Source organism: Heptranchias perlo, chromosome 20 (assembly GCF_035084215.1).
Source record: "Heptranchias perlo isolate sHepPer1 chromosome 20, sHepPer1.hap1, whole genome shotgun sequence".
NCBI lineage: Eukaryota > Metazoa > Chordata > Chondrichthyes > Hexanchiformes > Hexanchidae > Heptranchias > Heptranchias perlo.
This window is the reverse complement of record NC_090344.1, coordinates 45,239,697-45,256,655: the sequence shown is the minus strand read 5'-3', so window position 1 is coordinate 45,256,655 and position 16,959 is coordinate 45,239,697. Positions and strand designations below refer to the sequence as shown.

Below are 16,959 nucleotides of genomic sequence, written 5' to 3'. Positions count from 1 at the left end.
CGGGCTAAACGGATTCACGTACATATTGCTGAAAATGACCACCGAGCACTTCATAACTCCAGGCAGACAGAGGGAAATTAACACAAAGCCAAGTAAGTAGCAAATGTTACAGCAGAGCAGACAAATTGCTGGCCTGTTGCACTTCGTTTATCTGCTGTATTCATAATATAAGTTGATAAACGATGTTGTGCACAAAGAACAATTGTATTAAAATAGAGCTCCCTGACTCCTTTTCGCCTTTGGTATGTAGTGGTTGTATAATTCCCCACGGTTACAGTAGCAACTGTGTTCTTGCATTGCCAACCCTACCACAGGGCGTGTTACACTGGTTTATAATGTCTCTGGGTTCAGGAGATCTGTTATTTGTGGACTACAAGACACATAGAATTACAACACGGAAACAGGCCGTTTGGCCCAACAAGTCCATGTTGGTGTTTATCCTCCACATGAGCAGCAGTCCTAATCCGAAACATCTTCCCTGTTCCCAAATCCCTTTATTCCCCTTTCCTTCAAGCACCGATCTAACCTATTCTTAAACATTAACATTGCCTCTGTTTGAATCACTAACTTCAGTCGTAACAGCGTCACAACCCTGTGTGTAAAAAAGTTGCACTTGCTCCGTTCAAAATCTCTTATATCTGTGTCCCCTCAATCACTGGAAATAGCCTGGTTCTCCACCCCAGTTACATCACCTTGTCATCTTCTCTGTTCTGATAAAAACAGACCCAATTTTTCAAGTGTTGTTTGCATTTCCTCATACCAGGCAGCATCTTAGTGAACCTGTTATACCCTCTCTATTGCCTCAACATCCTTCCTATAGTGTGGAGCCCAAAATTGTACACAGTCATCTTACTTTATGTCGATTCACCATTACATCTTGATATTTATATTGTATACCTCTTGCCATAAGATTCAGTATTCGGTTAGTTTTTTTACGGCCTCATCCACTTCAGGTGCTGAACCCCAAATCCTCTGCCTCACCCACCATTCCCCCATTCAAATTAATACTCTTTTATCCCACCAAAATGTAGACTCTTGCACTAACTGACATTCCATCTGCCACGTTTTTGCCCATTCCATCATCTTATCGATATGGCCTTGAAATGTCATTTGGTCCCTCGAAACATTTACCATGCCTCTTATTTTAGTATTTTCTGCAAATTTGGACACCACTCCCTCTAGTCCAATACCCAACAGAACCCTGTGAGAGACTGCTTCCTACTTTCAACCACTCTGAGAAACTAACCCCAACATCTACTATCTGTTTCCTTCCTTCTAACCAGTTATTAATCTAATTTGCTCCCCCAATTCCATAGTCCTTAATCTTAACCAATAGTCTCCTGTATGGTACCTTGTCAAAGACTTTCTGAAACTCCATGTACACCACATCTACTGCATTACCCCTATCCAACACATCTTATACCTCCTCAAAGAACTTTTGTCAGTTTGTCAAGCATGATCTTCCTTTTTGAACTGTGTTGGCTGCTTCTACTTATTTTTTCTTCATTTAGATATTTAGCAATTTAATCTAAATAACCTGTAATTACTGTGGTAGCTGTTTCCTTTTTGAAAATGGATAATACACTGACCACTTCCAGTCCTTCAGCACACATCCATACTCAATAGAACCCTGAAATATAATTTCTAGAACCAGTGCTATTCCTTCCCCCATTTCCCACAGCATCCTTGGATGTATCCCGTCAAGTTCCTCCAGCACTTTGTCCTCCTTGAACTTCTCTTATTCTTTTCTGTTATTTATAATATTTCTCATCTCACTTTTTTCTTTCTTTCATCTCACTTTTAACCAATTCAGGATTTACCTCCTCACTAATATCCTTCTCTTGTAAACACTGATACCAGATTCTTGTTAAGTAAATTTGCAAGTAAACAAATAAACTAACCCATTAACTCCCCTTCAGTCGCCCATCACACTTCTGTCCTCTCATCTCCTCGATAGCAAATGTGGCCTCAAAGATGTATCGGCAACCTGGCCTCCACCCAGTCATGTAACTGCAATCATGAAGTGGAATGGTCGGGTGGAGTGGCACAATCAAGCAGCTGGTCAGTCAGTTAGGGTCCAAGCAGCGCATGATCCATCAGAAAAAGGAACACAGTGCAAACCAGATTCAGTTGAGTCAATCTGAATAATTTAAACACGCATTATCTTTTTGTGCGCAGGGCATGCAGCAATAGATGGCTGGGGAATCAGGAGTGAAGCAACTCGTCCAACTCACCACTACTTACGTGTGAGACTTAAAAATAAAAATAGTTGCATTTATGTAGCGCCTTTCATGACTTCAGGGTGGTCCAAAGTGCTTTACAACCAATGAAGCACTTTTGAAGTGTACTTACTGTTGTAATGTAGGAAACGCGGCAACCAGTTTGCGCACAGCAAGGTCCCACAAACAGCAATGTGATCAGATAATCTGTTCCAGGTGTTGGTTGAGGGATAAATAGCGGAAATTGGATTCATTGGAGCATCAGGAAGCAATCAATTGTGAAGATGCATCACAGCTAAAGTCAATCCTGTCCTTATCCAACATCCGCTCATGTGCACTTCCTTCAGGGATTGCTGGATAGCAATCAGGAATGGGATCCCTGGCTGATTTTCTTTTCCCTAACCCAGGGACACTGAAACCAACTCGATGGCCCCACCACTGTCCAGTTGAGGTTAGTAAAGTCAGCGCAGACCAAGGAGTAAACCTAAGGCTGGAGGGCATTGGATTCATTTATTGTTCCATCAGGGCAACTAACTTACATTTTCCTTTTGGGCATTATTCCCCACCCCCCCCACCACAAATTAAGGCAATTCCTAGATCAAATTTCACAAGTCTAATAAATCTTCATGTAAAAAGCTGCATTGAAATTCCAAGGACAGAAGGACAAAGCAGCAGGACTTTGGGGATGTGCCTGCAATATCTTACATCGTTCTGATCGCAGCTATGATGAGGACCTGGTAGCTCCCCACAGGGAGGAGAGAAAGGCAGAAGGCAAGTCACTGGGTCGCACTCACTCAGAAAGACACCCACTCAGGAGCAGCTCTGCCAGAGGCCTTAAACAGGGTGACGTACACAGGCTCAACCACATGTCGCATGTGGAGAGAGGAGAAGGAGAAATAAAACCTTGAATGAGCAAAGAGACCCCACAACAGGATGATGTTGAAATTGCTTGTGGATATGCTGGGAACAGATTTCTCACTCACACTGAGCTCTGGGACCCATATAGTCTGAATATAAATTTATACTTGGCTGATATGCTTTGAATTATTTTTAGTCACAACTGCCTCCACTCGTGATTTAAGAGATGATCTTCAACTATGACTACACAGACATGGGTAACTCATACCCAGTTCTAGAATTAATGGGCAGGTGTTCAGTCACTCCTCATAGGAATAACCCCCCTACCAAGTCAGTTTATAGGTTTGCTCCATCCTATCAACACTTTCAAATATAAATTGTAAACAATTTTACAACACCAAGTTATAGTCCAGCAATTTTATTTTAAATTCACAAGCTTTCGGAGGCTTCCCCCTTCGTCAGGTGAACGATGTGAAAATAAGCATAGCAGAGAGGATGTGAGTCATTTGTGCAAACATTAACAGTTGACTGGACCGGACAACCAGAATTTTTATCTTGGATGGTTTTATTTCACCAGCGCTCTGGTCTGCTGGACGGTTAGGGAGAAGAGGGGTCTTGAACTGTGGATCCAGTCTCAATCCTATTCTTTCATGTTTGTTCCAAATCTGATAGTGGTGCATCATCACTTTGATCAGAGAGGAGACAAAGAAACAAGCAAAAATTGAAGAGAACAATGGTTTTGCTTCTGAAAAATGAAAATATTTCCAAGGGTCATGTGTGTTTTAATGCATTTTTTCTTTCTTTTTGGCTCTTTCTCTGCATCGTACACTGTTTCCCAGGGATGGGCAAGACCCTCCAAACCTCCAAATTTAAATTCGATTCTCGAGTGGGCATCTTTCAATTCTGCAGTAATAGCCCTGCAAATCTCGCTTCCCCTTTTCTTACAAGGTTTTGCAAAGGTGTGAAATGTGAGGGTGCACTTACACTTCAACAGCAACATCAATATGAAGCATTTATCCTGTGCACCTGCACAGTCTGAATCTGATGTCAGGATAAACGGATCTCACTCCATTTCAGAATCAGTTCAGCTTCACTACAAAGTAGTTTCATGCCAATGCTAACCTTTTGGAGTGTGAATGCACCCTCAATTGGATGACAGTGCCCAAACTGATTCGGGTCTGAATTGGAATGACTCACCCTCACATTCCCTGCCACACACTGCCCTGCACTATGACAGACCAGGGACACCACCTGTGAGCATTCCAGGCACCAATATGCTTCCTGTCACTCCAGAACGTGTCATGACTGTGGAGTTCACAATCCAGATTTAAATACTCAAGCAGAAACGGGACATGTCGATTGCGAAGCAGAATGTCCACAAACCAAATGTCAATACTTATTTAATGCAGCTGCCTCTTAGACGACAGGTTGCAAAAAAACAATAAGAGAACTGCCTTAAACTAATACAGAAAGTATTCTCAGACAGACAAACGGACAAAGGTGAGAAACATGTGGAGAGAAAATATGAAGATAAAAGTACGAATGGAATCGGGAAAACTTGGTGCAGAACAGGAAGCATTGATATCTCCCATAGTAATACTGAAGTGCAACTCAACCAGACAATAAACCCTTGCACCGTCAAGCTGCATTTCCAAAAATCAGTGTTACGAATTATCACATCGAAAATCCTGATGCACTGCAGTCCATTTCTCCTCAATGTACAATGTCATTGCTGCTCACTCCATGAGGGAACAGTCAGAGAAAATAATCAGAGTTGATTCAATTCTGAATGCTAGGCGTGTTGACGTGAAGATTGTGGGCCATATCACGAGCGAGAGTCTCCGCGACACAGTCCACCAGAATCTCAACGTCTATCATTTGCAGCATAAGTAGATACCATTTTTTTTTGGGCTTTCATTCATTTTAAAGAAATATAATTAAAAGAATCCAACAGGATCATTTGATTTCTGCATTTGCTGACTTACAAGCGTACAACTTAGTACATATAAACACGATAACACGAAACGTTTTCAGCACCGATAACACCGTGTTCCTTGGGCGGCAGACCTGGTCCTGTTTCAGTCAGGACAGGGGTCTCCAGGAACATTCGAAAAAACACTTCCTTAAAATACAAACTCGTGAGATTAATCGACGTAGGAAGGAAGGAGCTTCTATTTATGGAGCACCTTTCACGTGCTCAGGGTTCCCCAAACGCTTCACTGCCAATACATTACTTTCGAAGTGTAATCTGAGTTATAAACTGTCATTTACAACAATAATAGGTTTACCTATATCCCACAGAACCAACTGCAGTGAATTGGGCTTTTTTGTTTTTAATCACTTATTACAGCATGAAAATGTGCTTCATCTGTACTGCACAGATGCTATCTTGCGAGTGACTCGGGATATGTATCAAAAGCGGGTAAATGGAGTTGAGAAAACAGATCAGCCATGTGATTCGAGGGGCTGAATGATTTATGGTTTACTCCCGTTCCTATCTTCCTATGATTGTCAGGTATGGAAGCTGATCGAACAAGGGAGTTCCGCCCACTTCATACCTCAATTAGTTCACCCTCATCAAAAAAAAACAATCAATCAAAATACTCAGCAAAATGTTGGCACGTTCTAGCATTCTAGCATTTACCTTCAGGGTTTCTTTTAAACACAGGGTTTTCCTGGCCAGTATTTCACCCTTTTTTGAACTGACTTCTTCCACAAATTGTTCCATTCAGACGGACAAACGGTTTCACTTCATCTTTGGGTAAAACGACACTTTTATGTTTAAAAAACTCACTAAAAACTGATGTTTAAGCAGAGCCGATGACTTTCTTTCGCAATGCTTGCAATTCAACACCTTACTTCTGCTGTGGGCCTTCAACAACATTTTCTGTTCCTTTTTTTAAAAAAGAAAAACAGGTTCTTTCATGCACATTTGCACAATGAATTACGCGTGGTGACAATCACACCCATAAACTATAGTCAGGACACTGGAAATAGCAACTGCCTTTTTATAAATGAAACCAAAGTCAAGGCCTACTGTGTCTTCGGAATCAGGGAGCTTTCTCGGGGGGCGGGTGCGGATGAACAGTAGCTGACATAGATTTCCAGTTGCTAGTTCCTTATTCAGGCAAGAAGATGGGATTAGTTGCTCGGAGACTAGATTTCCCCACAGGATCAATGCCATTCCACCAAAGTCCAAAGGGGCCTGTCCATTTAATGACGCGGGCTGAACTGCTCTCTCTCATGAGCAGTATCAAGAATTAGCAGAACCAATCCCAGTTAATAAGGAAAACAGCACTTTGATTTAAAACCATCACCGGAGCTCTGAGGCCATGTTAACAAAACGAAAGTATTAATAGCATACAGTGCAGAAAGGTGGATTTTTTTCTTGTACTAACTTATCTCCTCCTGACATCTTCCCATCGGAACCACCTGCTTGTGATGCCACCTCCTGCAGCCCAGACTGACCCACAAACTCCCACCCACCCACCATTAAAAGATGCCCCGTGGTCAGGGGCCTTCTACTCGGCAAACCAACACAATCTATTTGCACTCTTTCACCTTGACATGGGGCACCCTCAGCACTAAAGCAGCTCCGTTTATCAGCCCAGTGAGAGAGAGGATTAAGGTCAGTCTGGAATCTGGCACAACTTCAAAAAATACAAAAATGCTTTCGCCCACTCTACAAAAAGCTGAGATACTCCCAACTAAATATCACAGTAATGGCCACTTAAAAATTGTCTCAACATGTCGGTGAGAACTACAACAATAAAATATATATAAAAGCAAATTGATTGCCGTCCAATAAAACGCGGTCTCATTAGGACAATGCCTGAAGAGCAGTACTACAAAAGCCTTTTAGCCTCGTTGATCCCCAGAAACTCACCGATCTTTGCTATCGCCAGGCAAAGGACTGCAGTGGAAGTGAATAAAAAGGTCGTGTAATGTCTCCTTAAAGTTCGAGCCATGTTCTGTCCTCCGTCCGTCCGTCCAACCCAACCAGTGCTTTCCCAGCAGCAGTCAGCCAGGCGTTGCCTTCGCTTCAACAGGGCAACGAGCGACACATCTTGCCCTTAACTTCACTTGAAAGGGGAATTACAGGTGTGATCGGTTTTATCCATCAGCGCGGACTGTACCCTCAAATCAAAACTAAACACACACAACAAAACAAAAAGGATCGATTTTATAAGGACTGTCCCTCCGCAGCGTTTCCTGATGCGGTTGTGCTTCTCACCCATTCATGAACCAGCGCATGCGCGCCCTCCCCAGCCGCAAAAGACAACTTCATTTAACTGCGCCCCCTGCTCTTGATACTTGTGCAATGCACAGAAATAGCTCTTGTCATCTGCAAGTATTGACTGCCATGTCTGCTTATCCAACAACAACAACCTGCATTTCTCCAGCGCCCTTAAGGTCGTAAAGCGTCTCAAGAGGGGAATCAGACAAAATTTGACAAGCAGCCACATAAGGAGATATTAGGACAGGTGACCAGAAGCTTGGTCAAAAGAGGTAGGTTTTAAGGAACATCTCAAAGGAGGAGAGAGGCAGAGAGGTTTAGGGAGGGAATTCCAGAGCTTGGGGCCAAGGCAGCTGAAGGCACGGCCGCCAATGGTGGAGTGACTGCAGCGGTTCAAGAAGGCAGCTCACCACCACCTTCTCAAGGGCAATTAGGGATGGGCAATAAATGCCGGCCTCACCAGCGACGCTCACATCCCATGAATGAATTAAAAAAAAGAGAAAATCGGGGATGCGCAAGAGGCCAGAATTGGAGGGGCGCAGAGGTTGGAGGGCAAGAGGAGTTGCAGAGATAGGGAGGGGGGGCAAGGCCATGGAGGAATTTGAAAACAAGGATGAGAATTTTAAAATCAAGGCATTGCCGGACTGGGAGTCAGTGTTGGTCAGCGAACACAGGTGTGATGGGAGAACGGGACTTGGTGCGAGTTAGGAAACGGGCAGCAGAGTTTTGGATGAGCTCAAGTTTACAGAGGTTGCAAGGTGGGAGGCCGGCCAGGTGAGCACTGGAATCTTATTCTTCAACTCTTAGAGGACTGTATCATTCCAAATTTGTATTTTTCTTTTTTCAGTTTTTCTCTCCTCTTCTGAGAGTGCTGACTTTTATTAATGCACGCTTCAATGTGTGAAAGTCACCCTCTATTACCTCACTAATGGGCTATCCCACAGATAACGTGTCGTGATACTTAGTGTCAGAGAGTTTATTAACCACAGAGGGCTTGACAGCCAAACCGATCCTGTTCTTATCTGTGCAGTTCCAGCAGAGATCACTTGATTGCAATTATAAGTAGAAACCAGTGATGATTCCCCCCCCACCCCATCCAAGGTTGCTGACGCCAATTGTAGAACCCCAATTACTGCCCCAGCCGAGATCAGCGAGCTCAGGACAGACCAGGAATTGAACCCAAGACCTTCTGCTCTGTATTGCTTAATGCAACACCAGGTGGCACACATAGGTTTTTAAATATATATATGTGTGTTTTGGTCCAGTGTCATCCAGAAGGGTTAATCGTGAAAAGAAAAAAAACAAATTGCTGGAATTCTGAAATTGAACAGAAAGTGCAACTACATGTGAAAAGAGAAAAGGCAGATTCATCTTTTGGAAGTCTTTTCACTAACACGTGTCACATTTGAAAAGCAACTTGCCTGTTGCCCTTTCCTGCCCTCTCAGTGTTTTGGACAGCCTTACAGTGGTGTTTGCCTGTTTTCTCCCTCTGGTCCTGACAAAGAATCTCCACTAGAAATGCTCACTTCTGTTACCTTGTTCAGCTGTTGATGGGCCTGCTATGTATAGAATCATAGAAATAGAACCAAAGAAAGGTTACAGCACGGAAGGAGGCCATTCGGCCCATCGAGTCCGCGTTGGCTCTATGCAAGAGCAATCCAGGTAGTCCCATTCCCCCGCCCTTTCCCCGTAGCCCTGCAAATTTTTTTCTTTCAAGTATTTATCCAGTTCCCTTTTGAAGGCCATGATTGAATCTGCCTCCACCACCCCCTCGGGCAGAGCATTCCAGATCCTAACCACTCGCTGTGTAAAAAAGTTTTTCCTCATGTCACCTTTGGTTCTTTTGCCAATCACCTTAAATCTATGTCCTCTGGTTTTTGACCCTTCTGCCAATGGGAACAGTTTCTCTCTATCTACTCTGTCTGGACCCTTCATGATTTTGAATACCGCTATCAAATCTCCTCGCAGCCGTCTCTGTTACAAGGAGAGCAACCCCAGCTTCTCCAGTCTATCCATGTAACTAAAGTCCCTCATCCCTGGAATCATTCTAGTAAATCTCTTCTGCACCCTCTCTGAGGCCTTCACATCTTTCCTAAAGTGCGGTGCCCAGAACTGGACACAATACTCCAGTTGTGGCCAAACCACTGTTTTATAAAGGTTCGTCATGACTTGCTTGCTTTTGTACTCTATGCCTCTATTTATAAAGCCCAGGATCCCGTATAATTCTGAAAGCACTTTCTCAACCTGCCCTGCCACCTTCAACAATTTGTGCACATTTACCCCCCCTGATCTTTCTGTTCCTGTATCCCTTTTAGAGTTGTGCCCTCTAGTTTCTATTGCCTCTCCTTGTTCTTCCAACTGAAATATATCACCGCATTTTTCTGTGTTAAATTTCATCTGCCACATGTCTGCCCATTCCACCAGCCTGTCTATATCCTCTTGAAGTCTATCACTATCCTCCTCACTGATCACTACTCTTCCAAGTTTTGTATCATCTGCAAATTTTGAAATTGTGCCCTGTACACCCAAGTCCAAGTCATTAATATATATCAAGAAAAGCTGTGGTCCCAGCACCGACCTCTGGGGAACAGCACTGTACACTTCCTTCCAGTGCAAAAAACAAACGTTCACCACTATTCTCTGTTCCCTGTCCCTTAGCCAATTCTGTATCCATGTTGCTGCTGCCCCCTTTATTCCGTGGGCTTCAATCTTGGTGACAAGCCTATTATGTGGCACTTTATCAAACTCCCTTTGAAAGTCCCTATACACCACATCAACTGCATTGCCCTCATCTACCCTCTCTGTCACCTCATCAAAAAACTCTATCAAGTTAGTTAAAGACAATTTGCCTTTAACAAATCCGTGCTGGCTTTCCCGAATCAATCCACACTCATCCAAGTGACTGTTAATTTTTTTTTATTCATTCATGGGATATGGGCGTCGCTGGCAAGGCCAGCATTTATTGCCTCTCCCTAATTCTGTCCCGGATTATCGTTTCTAAAAGTTTCCCCACCACTGAGGGTTAAACTGACTGGATATAGTTGCTGGTTTTATCCTTACACCCTTTTTTGAACAATTGCAAACATCATTTGCAATTCCCCAGTCATCTGACACCACTCCCTTATCTACGGATGTTTGGAAGATTATGGCCAGTACCTCCGCAATTTCCCCCCTTACTTCCCTCAGCAACCGAGGATGCATCCTATCCATATCGGGTGACTTATCTACTTTAAGTACAGCTAGCCTTTCAAGTACCTCTTCTTTATCAATTTTTAGCCCATCCAGTCTCTCAACTATATCTTCCTTTACTGAGACTCCGGCAGCATCTTCTTCCTTGGTAAAGACAGATACAAAGTACGCATTTAGTATGTCGGCCATCCCCTTTGCCTCCATGAGTAGATCTCCGTTATGGTCCCTAATTGGCCCCACCCCTCCTCTTACTACCCGTTTGCTGTTTACATGCCTGTAGAAGACTTTTGGATTCCCTTTTATGTTGATCGCCAGTCTATTCTCATACTCTCTCTTTGTATTTCCAGCATTTCTGTTTTTATACCAAAAGGGTTAATATAACGTAATCTCTTTTCCAAGGATCCATGCAAATCTGTGTTCAAAATACTGTGCAACAAATGTCTGTATGTTTTTTTCATTTCCATTTTCTGTTTATTTTTAAATTCTATCTTTTTTTTCATTATGTTATTGATTAAATTTAAAATACTTCCTGGAAAAGGGATGGAAAAACTGGATGTTATTAAAGTCAGCTTCAGAATTTGGCTACTAAAAATACAGATGACATTTAATATCACTGGGTTTGACCTAAAACCAGTGAGGATGGCATTCATAACGGTGACAGTGAAAGTCATTGACTACCAGATTATTGAAACAGCTGTTATATCTTTCCCATATAAACCCTTGTCATGTCACTGAATAATTTAATAGGATTAGATCATCATTAGCTCAAAACAATGACCGACTGTCCTACAGCAGCTTTCTGCACCTCTGAATCAGTATCTAGGTTTGTATAATTTCCAAAGAATCCATTTATATTTAGAGTATTTCACTAATGAAATGACTTAAGAAAAACTTCCCAGGACAGTCGTTCGTGCCATAATCTACTGCTCAACACTTTTTAAATTATATTTTCAACAGTTTACATTCATATGTATGTCTTGTCTTTGTGGGAGGAGGAAATATAGGTTTCTTGCCTTGGTTGTACATGCAATTGGAGCAATGTGAGTTTAAGAGTTGAATCAGTTTATTTGCTCGTGGTCTCTGGGGTTCAGATAGGACAGAGGAACAAGGGAGGAACTTATCGTCCTGTTAATGAGAGTCGCTGTCTTTGGGTGTATTGCCACTGCTTAATTAATTTGCCGCCTGTGCTTTTTGCTTTCTCCTCCTGGGAGATGGGTGTGGTGTTGAGTATGAGATAGATTGTGACAAACAAATCTCCAAAATCAGGCACCAGGCTGACAAGGCTGTCAAGGCACCAGTCACAGTTATTATTTCAGTGAGAATAGGCGTTCATGAGCAAGAAGAAGCATCAACAAACTAATTAACTTATTGGAAAATTAAGATCTTCAAGAACATACAAAATCTGCGCTTAATTTCTTCAACAGGACACAACAGAGTGTCTGCAGACTCAGTCTTTCCGTACGATGTAGATTCTGAATATTAACAAATAACATTCCAAAACTGTACAGAATTCTAAATCATTGTCAGGCATGTCTGTACAGCAAGGTATACCTGTGTATGTCTGTGTAGAGGGACTAAAGAAGGGATAACTGATTATATGGATGAGATAGCCAAATTGGAAACGATTCCATGTACCTCTCCAGCTGGAAGAGCAACCTGCCACAGAGCGAGAGACGCTCATTACACTGGACGTGAGTCTGTTAGGGGAGTGGTTCTTACCAAATCTATAGGATCTTAAACATTGAAAATCAGGTGTCATAGACTTATTAAGCATATAGCACATGCAATAGTATTTATACACTTAAAAGGGCATACATCATCCTTTTCAATTGCTAAGAATGAAACAGAAAAATGACAGACTTATAATTAAAGGTTTCACTTGGTAGAATAGCAATTATATGGAACAAGAGTGAAACTATCGATAAGATAAGGGAGTTTACTTGTTAGCTCAACGGATGTAGAGCTCATTAAGTAAGGAAAACCTAAGTCATTGATAAGGGATGTCAATTAAATTCTTATATGGAGTTGTATTTTAACCTGGACTTGGGTATACAGGGTGTAATTTCAAAGTTTGCAGATGACATTGAACTCAGAAGTGCAGTGAACAATGTGGAGGATAGTAACAAACTTCAGGAGGATATAGACTGATGAAAGGGGCGGACACAAGGCAGATGAAATTTAACATATAGAAGTGAGAAGTGATACATTTTGGTAGGAATAATGAGGACAGGCAATATAAACTAAATAGTACAATTTTAAAAGCAGTGTAGGAACAGAGAGACCTAGGAGTGTAAGTACACAAATCTTTGAAGGTGGCAGGCAAGTTGAGACGGCTGTTAAAAAAGCATATGGGATCCTTGGTTTTATTAATAGAGGCATAGAGTACAAAAGCAAGGAAGTTGTGTTAGAACTTTATAAAATACTGGTTAGGCCTCAGCTGGAGTATTGTGTCCAATTCTGGGCACCTCACTTTAGGAAGGACGTCGAGGCCTTAGAGAGGGTGCAGAAGAGATTCACTAGAATGGTTCCGGGGATGAGGGACTTCAGTTATATGGAGAGACTGGAGAAGCTGGGGTTGTTCTCCTTAGAGCAGAGACAGTTAAGAGGAGATTTGATAGAGGTGTTCAATATCATAAACAGTTTTGATAGGGTAAATAAGGAGAAACTGTGGCAGAAGGGTCCGTAACCAGAGGACACAGATTTAAGGTGATTGGCAAAAGAACCAGAGGTGACATGAGGAAACATTTTATCATGCAGCGATGTTGTTATGATCTGAAATGCACTGCCTGAAAGGGTAGTGGAAGCAGATTCAATAGTAACTTTCAAAAGGGAATTGGATAAATACTTGAAGGGAAAAAAATTAGAAGGCTATAGGGAAAGAGCAGGGGAGCGGGACTAATTGGAAAGCTCTTTCAAAGAGCTGGCACAGGCACAATGGGGCGAATGGCCTCCTCCTGTGCTGTACCATACTATGATATAATTATGTAATGCAGAATTGTGTGGATTGTCATGTGGAGGGAATAAGAGAAATGTATAAAAACTGGCTGTTTGTAATGATTATTTGGATTCATTAAGGCCGAAGATACTGAGCTCAGAACTGTAACATCATTAGGTTTATATGGCTCAGAGTCATACCACGGGGGTACATTTTCCCACAGATTCATCATCTAGACAGCAAGATACACGAAACATACGAAATCCAAACACAATTAATTGCATGGCAAATATGTATGAATTATTGCTGTTTGTGTTTCCTACTGCATGCTGGAAGAAAAGGGCCTCAATGTTTGTTTTAAAGGGTTTGTCAGTCAACTGCCCTGATACAGGGTGTACACTTGAGTTGGAAACCAGCCCAAACCGCAGGGATGAAAATCTCCACTACCTGCTGGTTTTAAGGATCTTTTGTTAAATTAGTTTGGGCAGTCTTCATCCAGTTCTTGGTGGCAATGGTCGACAGCATAAAATTGAGCGTAATTCATAATTAATTGGCTTTAAATGAACAACCTCACTCAGAGAGGCCGTAGGTATGGGAAATTGAGAAAATGTTCTTATGATGTAAAAAAGGGGGGTTGTTCTCAGTTTAGACCTAAAGCGTATTGTTGGAAGCTTTACTCTGTCTCTAATTGTGCTGTGTCTGACCTGGCAGTGCTTGATGTTGACATTAGGTGGATGAAATGGGAAGTTTTCCATTCCCCATTGCTAATATCCCACAACTCGTTGTCTGAAAATTGACATTAAGTACAGCAAATGTGTATCAATTGGTATCACAGTTTGTTTTGAAGGGCTGTGCAGTCTGCGATAGGATGCACATAAGCACACCCAGGTCTACCACGATGGTGTATCGGGAGATAAACCTGCTCCAAAAATAGTCCACTGATAACAGTTTGATTAAGTCAAATGTTCAGAAGTAAAACCATGAAGTCAGTTAGAGCTGGGCAGAAACAGGAAGGTAAGAATCCCCAAACTACCGTAAATTAAGAATCAGTAACTCACTCATGCCAAATCTATTTAAAGCTCTGTTCGCAGAGCTGCTGTCTTGTGGAATCTGGGGGAAATTTCCAAGAATAAATCTTTATAATATTTAAATGATGGTGCAGACTTTTAGATCGAGGAGATCAGGACTGATGTAAAATGAACAGGTATGAAGATGAAGCAAGAGGGAAGACGATCAAGGAATGAAAGGCAAAAGGAACCAGGAGAGGAATACAAAAGGGCAACACCAAACTGCGTGAGAATAAACCGTCCAGATAAAAAACAACCAAGCTTGTCCATCGGTGGCATTGGGCCTGGGTCAGCTCTGCTCCCCTCCTGTTTTATTCAAAGCAATGCCTATGGGTGAAATCATTAAAACAAACATTTAATTCAGTTACAAAGAATTGTGATTAACATTTGATCACCATCACAGCCTTGTGCTCAAGCAGACATTTTGCCATCATAAATTACTGCACATAAATTCTAACGTAGTACCAACCTATCAGGCACACTTTTTAAAATTTTTTTTTTATTCGTTCACGGGATGTGGGCGTCGCTGGCAAGGCCGGCATTTATTGCCCATCCCTAATTGCCCTCGAGAAGGTGGTGGTGAGCCGCCTTCTTGAACCGCTGCAGTCCATGTGGTGACGGTTCTCCCACAGTGCTGTTCGGAAGGGAGTTCCAGGATTTTGACCCAGCGACAATGAAGGAACGGCGATATATTTCCATTACAAAAGCAGTTGCTGAATTCAGATTGTACACTCAGCTGGTGCACTTGGACAGTTGGAAGTATGGTTAGGGTGGATTGTTTGTTGTAACCTGGGCTAATATTGTGCTTTTGTAAATTGGTTAAACTGTAACTCTTTTGATATCCATGAAAGGTATGTGCTTATAAGTATCATGAAACTGTAACTTTGTCATTACCTGCGGAGGTGTATGACTAACATTCTCTTGCTAGGTGGCAAATTAATCCTTTATCAATCAATTAATGAATAACCCAAAACCATGGAATGTAATCGCTTCAGTCTGTGACATTGAACCTGCCATGGGAGTGCAGGGGTGTGTTAAGTAATTTGCGTGGTTGTTTTACGATTTCTGGGCAGTAACCACTGTGCCAGTGATTTGAAGTAGATGCTGTAAGGCTGGAGAGTCTAGAACCAGGGGTCATAGTCTCAAGCTAAGGGGTCGGCCATTTAGGAACGAGATGAGGAAAAAATTCTTCACTCAGAGGGTTGTGAATCTTTGGAATTCTCTACCCCAGAGGGCTGTGGATGCTCAGTCGTTGAGTATATTCAAGACTGAGATCGATAGATATTTGGATACTAAGGGAATCAAGGGCCAGAAAGTGGAATTGAGGTAGAAGATCGGCTGTCACCTTACTGAATGGCGGAGCAGGCTCGAGGGGCCGTATGGCCTACTACTGCTCCTATTTCTTATGTTCTGGAAAATGTATGAGAATTTCCATTGCACGTATTTTGAATTAAACTGGCTGACCACCAATGATCAAGTGTTTGAACAAACAAGTCAGTGTCATATCTGCATTCACAGCTATGGCAGTGACAGCACCAATGATTCTTCTGTTAGTTTGAGAAGAAGTCATGTGTTCTGTAATAAATGGCATAACATGCTGCCCCACCTTAATCCGCTATAAATCTGACCCAATTTCTGATGCAATTCTATGCGGATTGAGGGTGCAAAGGAAATGGTATCTGCATGGTTTGCAAACTATCACATGAGAAGGGCTTCAGGACATGACTGATTGTTCAGGGAATGGCAATCGGGATGCCCAGCAGCTGGCCCATCCAGGTTCAGTAATTATGTTGTTGAGGCTGAAACCACAATACCAAGCAACATTAGATGACCTGCATGACAGGAGGAACTCGCAATTCTGCCATTTATTTGATTCAACATAAGTATAATATATTGAAGATTTATTCTTATATATATATGTACAAATAAATGCCTGTGGTCTAAACCAAAACATTTCAGAAAATTTTAATTCAGTGAGTGCAACCAACATCACAAAATATCTGTGAAGATACCAGAGTCCCCGGTGTATATCACATATTTATAACCAGAACTTGTATGCAACCGTTACTCAACGATAATAATGTTTTCATTATATTCTTATCATGTCCCTGCTGTGTGCCTGTGGTGTGTCGAAAAGACTATCTGCATATTTTTTTGAAACACTACAGTGTCCCTTTTGTATTTACTTCTGAATTTTCCCTTCAAATTACACTTGGAATCCAAAACCAAAGTTTGTCATAAAGAAGACTTTACTGTTGGTTCATTTGACGTGAACCAACTTTCCAACAATAAAGAAAAATGAATACAAAAATTATCAGCTGGAAATCCCGCCCATGTCCCGACTGATTGGTCGGTTGCGAGCGATGCGCACGAGAGGGGGCGGGAGGAGGCCGCCGGATTGGGCGATTGGGAACGTCAATCAGCCTCCGGCGAGTGACGCGCACGAGAGGGGGC

At 42.2% G+C, this 16,959-nt stretch overlaps 1 protein-coding gene across 2 annotated transcripts in view; it reads right to left on the bottom strand.

Moving 5' to 3' along the window:
- Nucleotides 1-7,312, bottom strand: part of LOC137335792 (disintegrin and metalloproteinase domain-containing protein 9-like) — an 80,339-nt gene extending 73,027 nt beyond the window's left edge. For both annotated transcript variants that reach the window (XM_068001205.1, XM_068001206.1), the window contains exon 1: nt 6,964-7,312. In XM_068001205.1, coding sequence (XP_067857306.1) covers nt 6,964-7,045 — 82 coding nt within the window. In that variant the 5' untranslated portion in view covers nt 7,046-7,312. The remainder of the gene's footprint in view (nt 1-6,963) is intronic.
- Nucleotides 7,313-16,959: the final 9,647 nt, after the last annotated feature.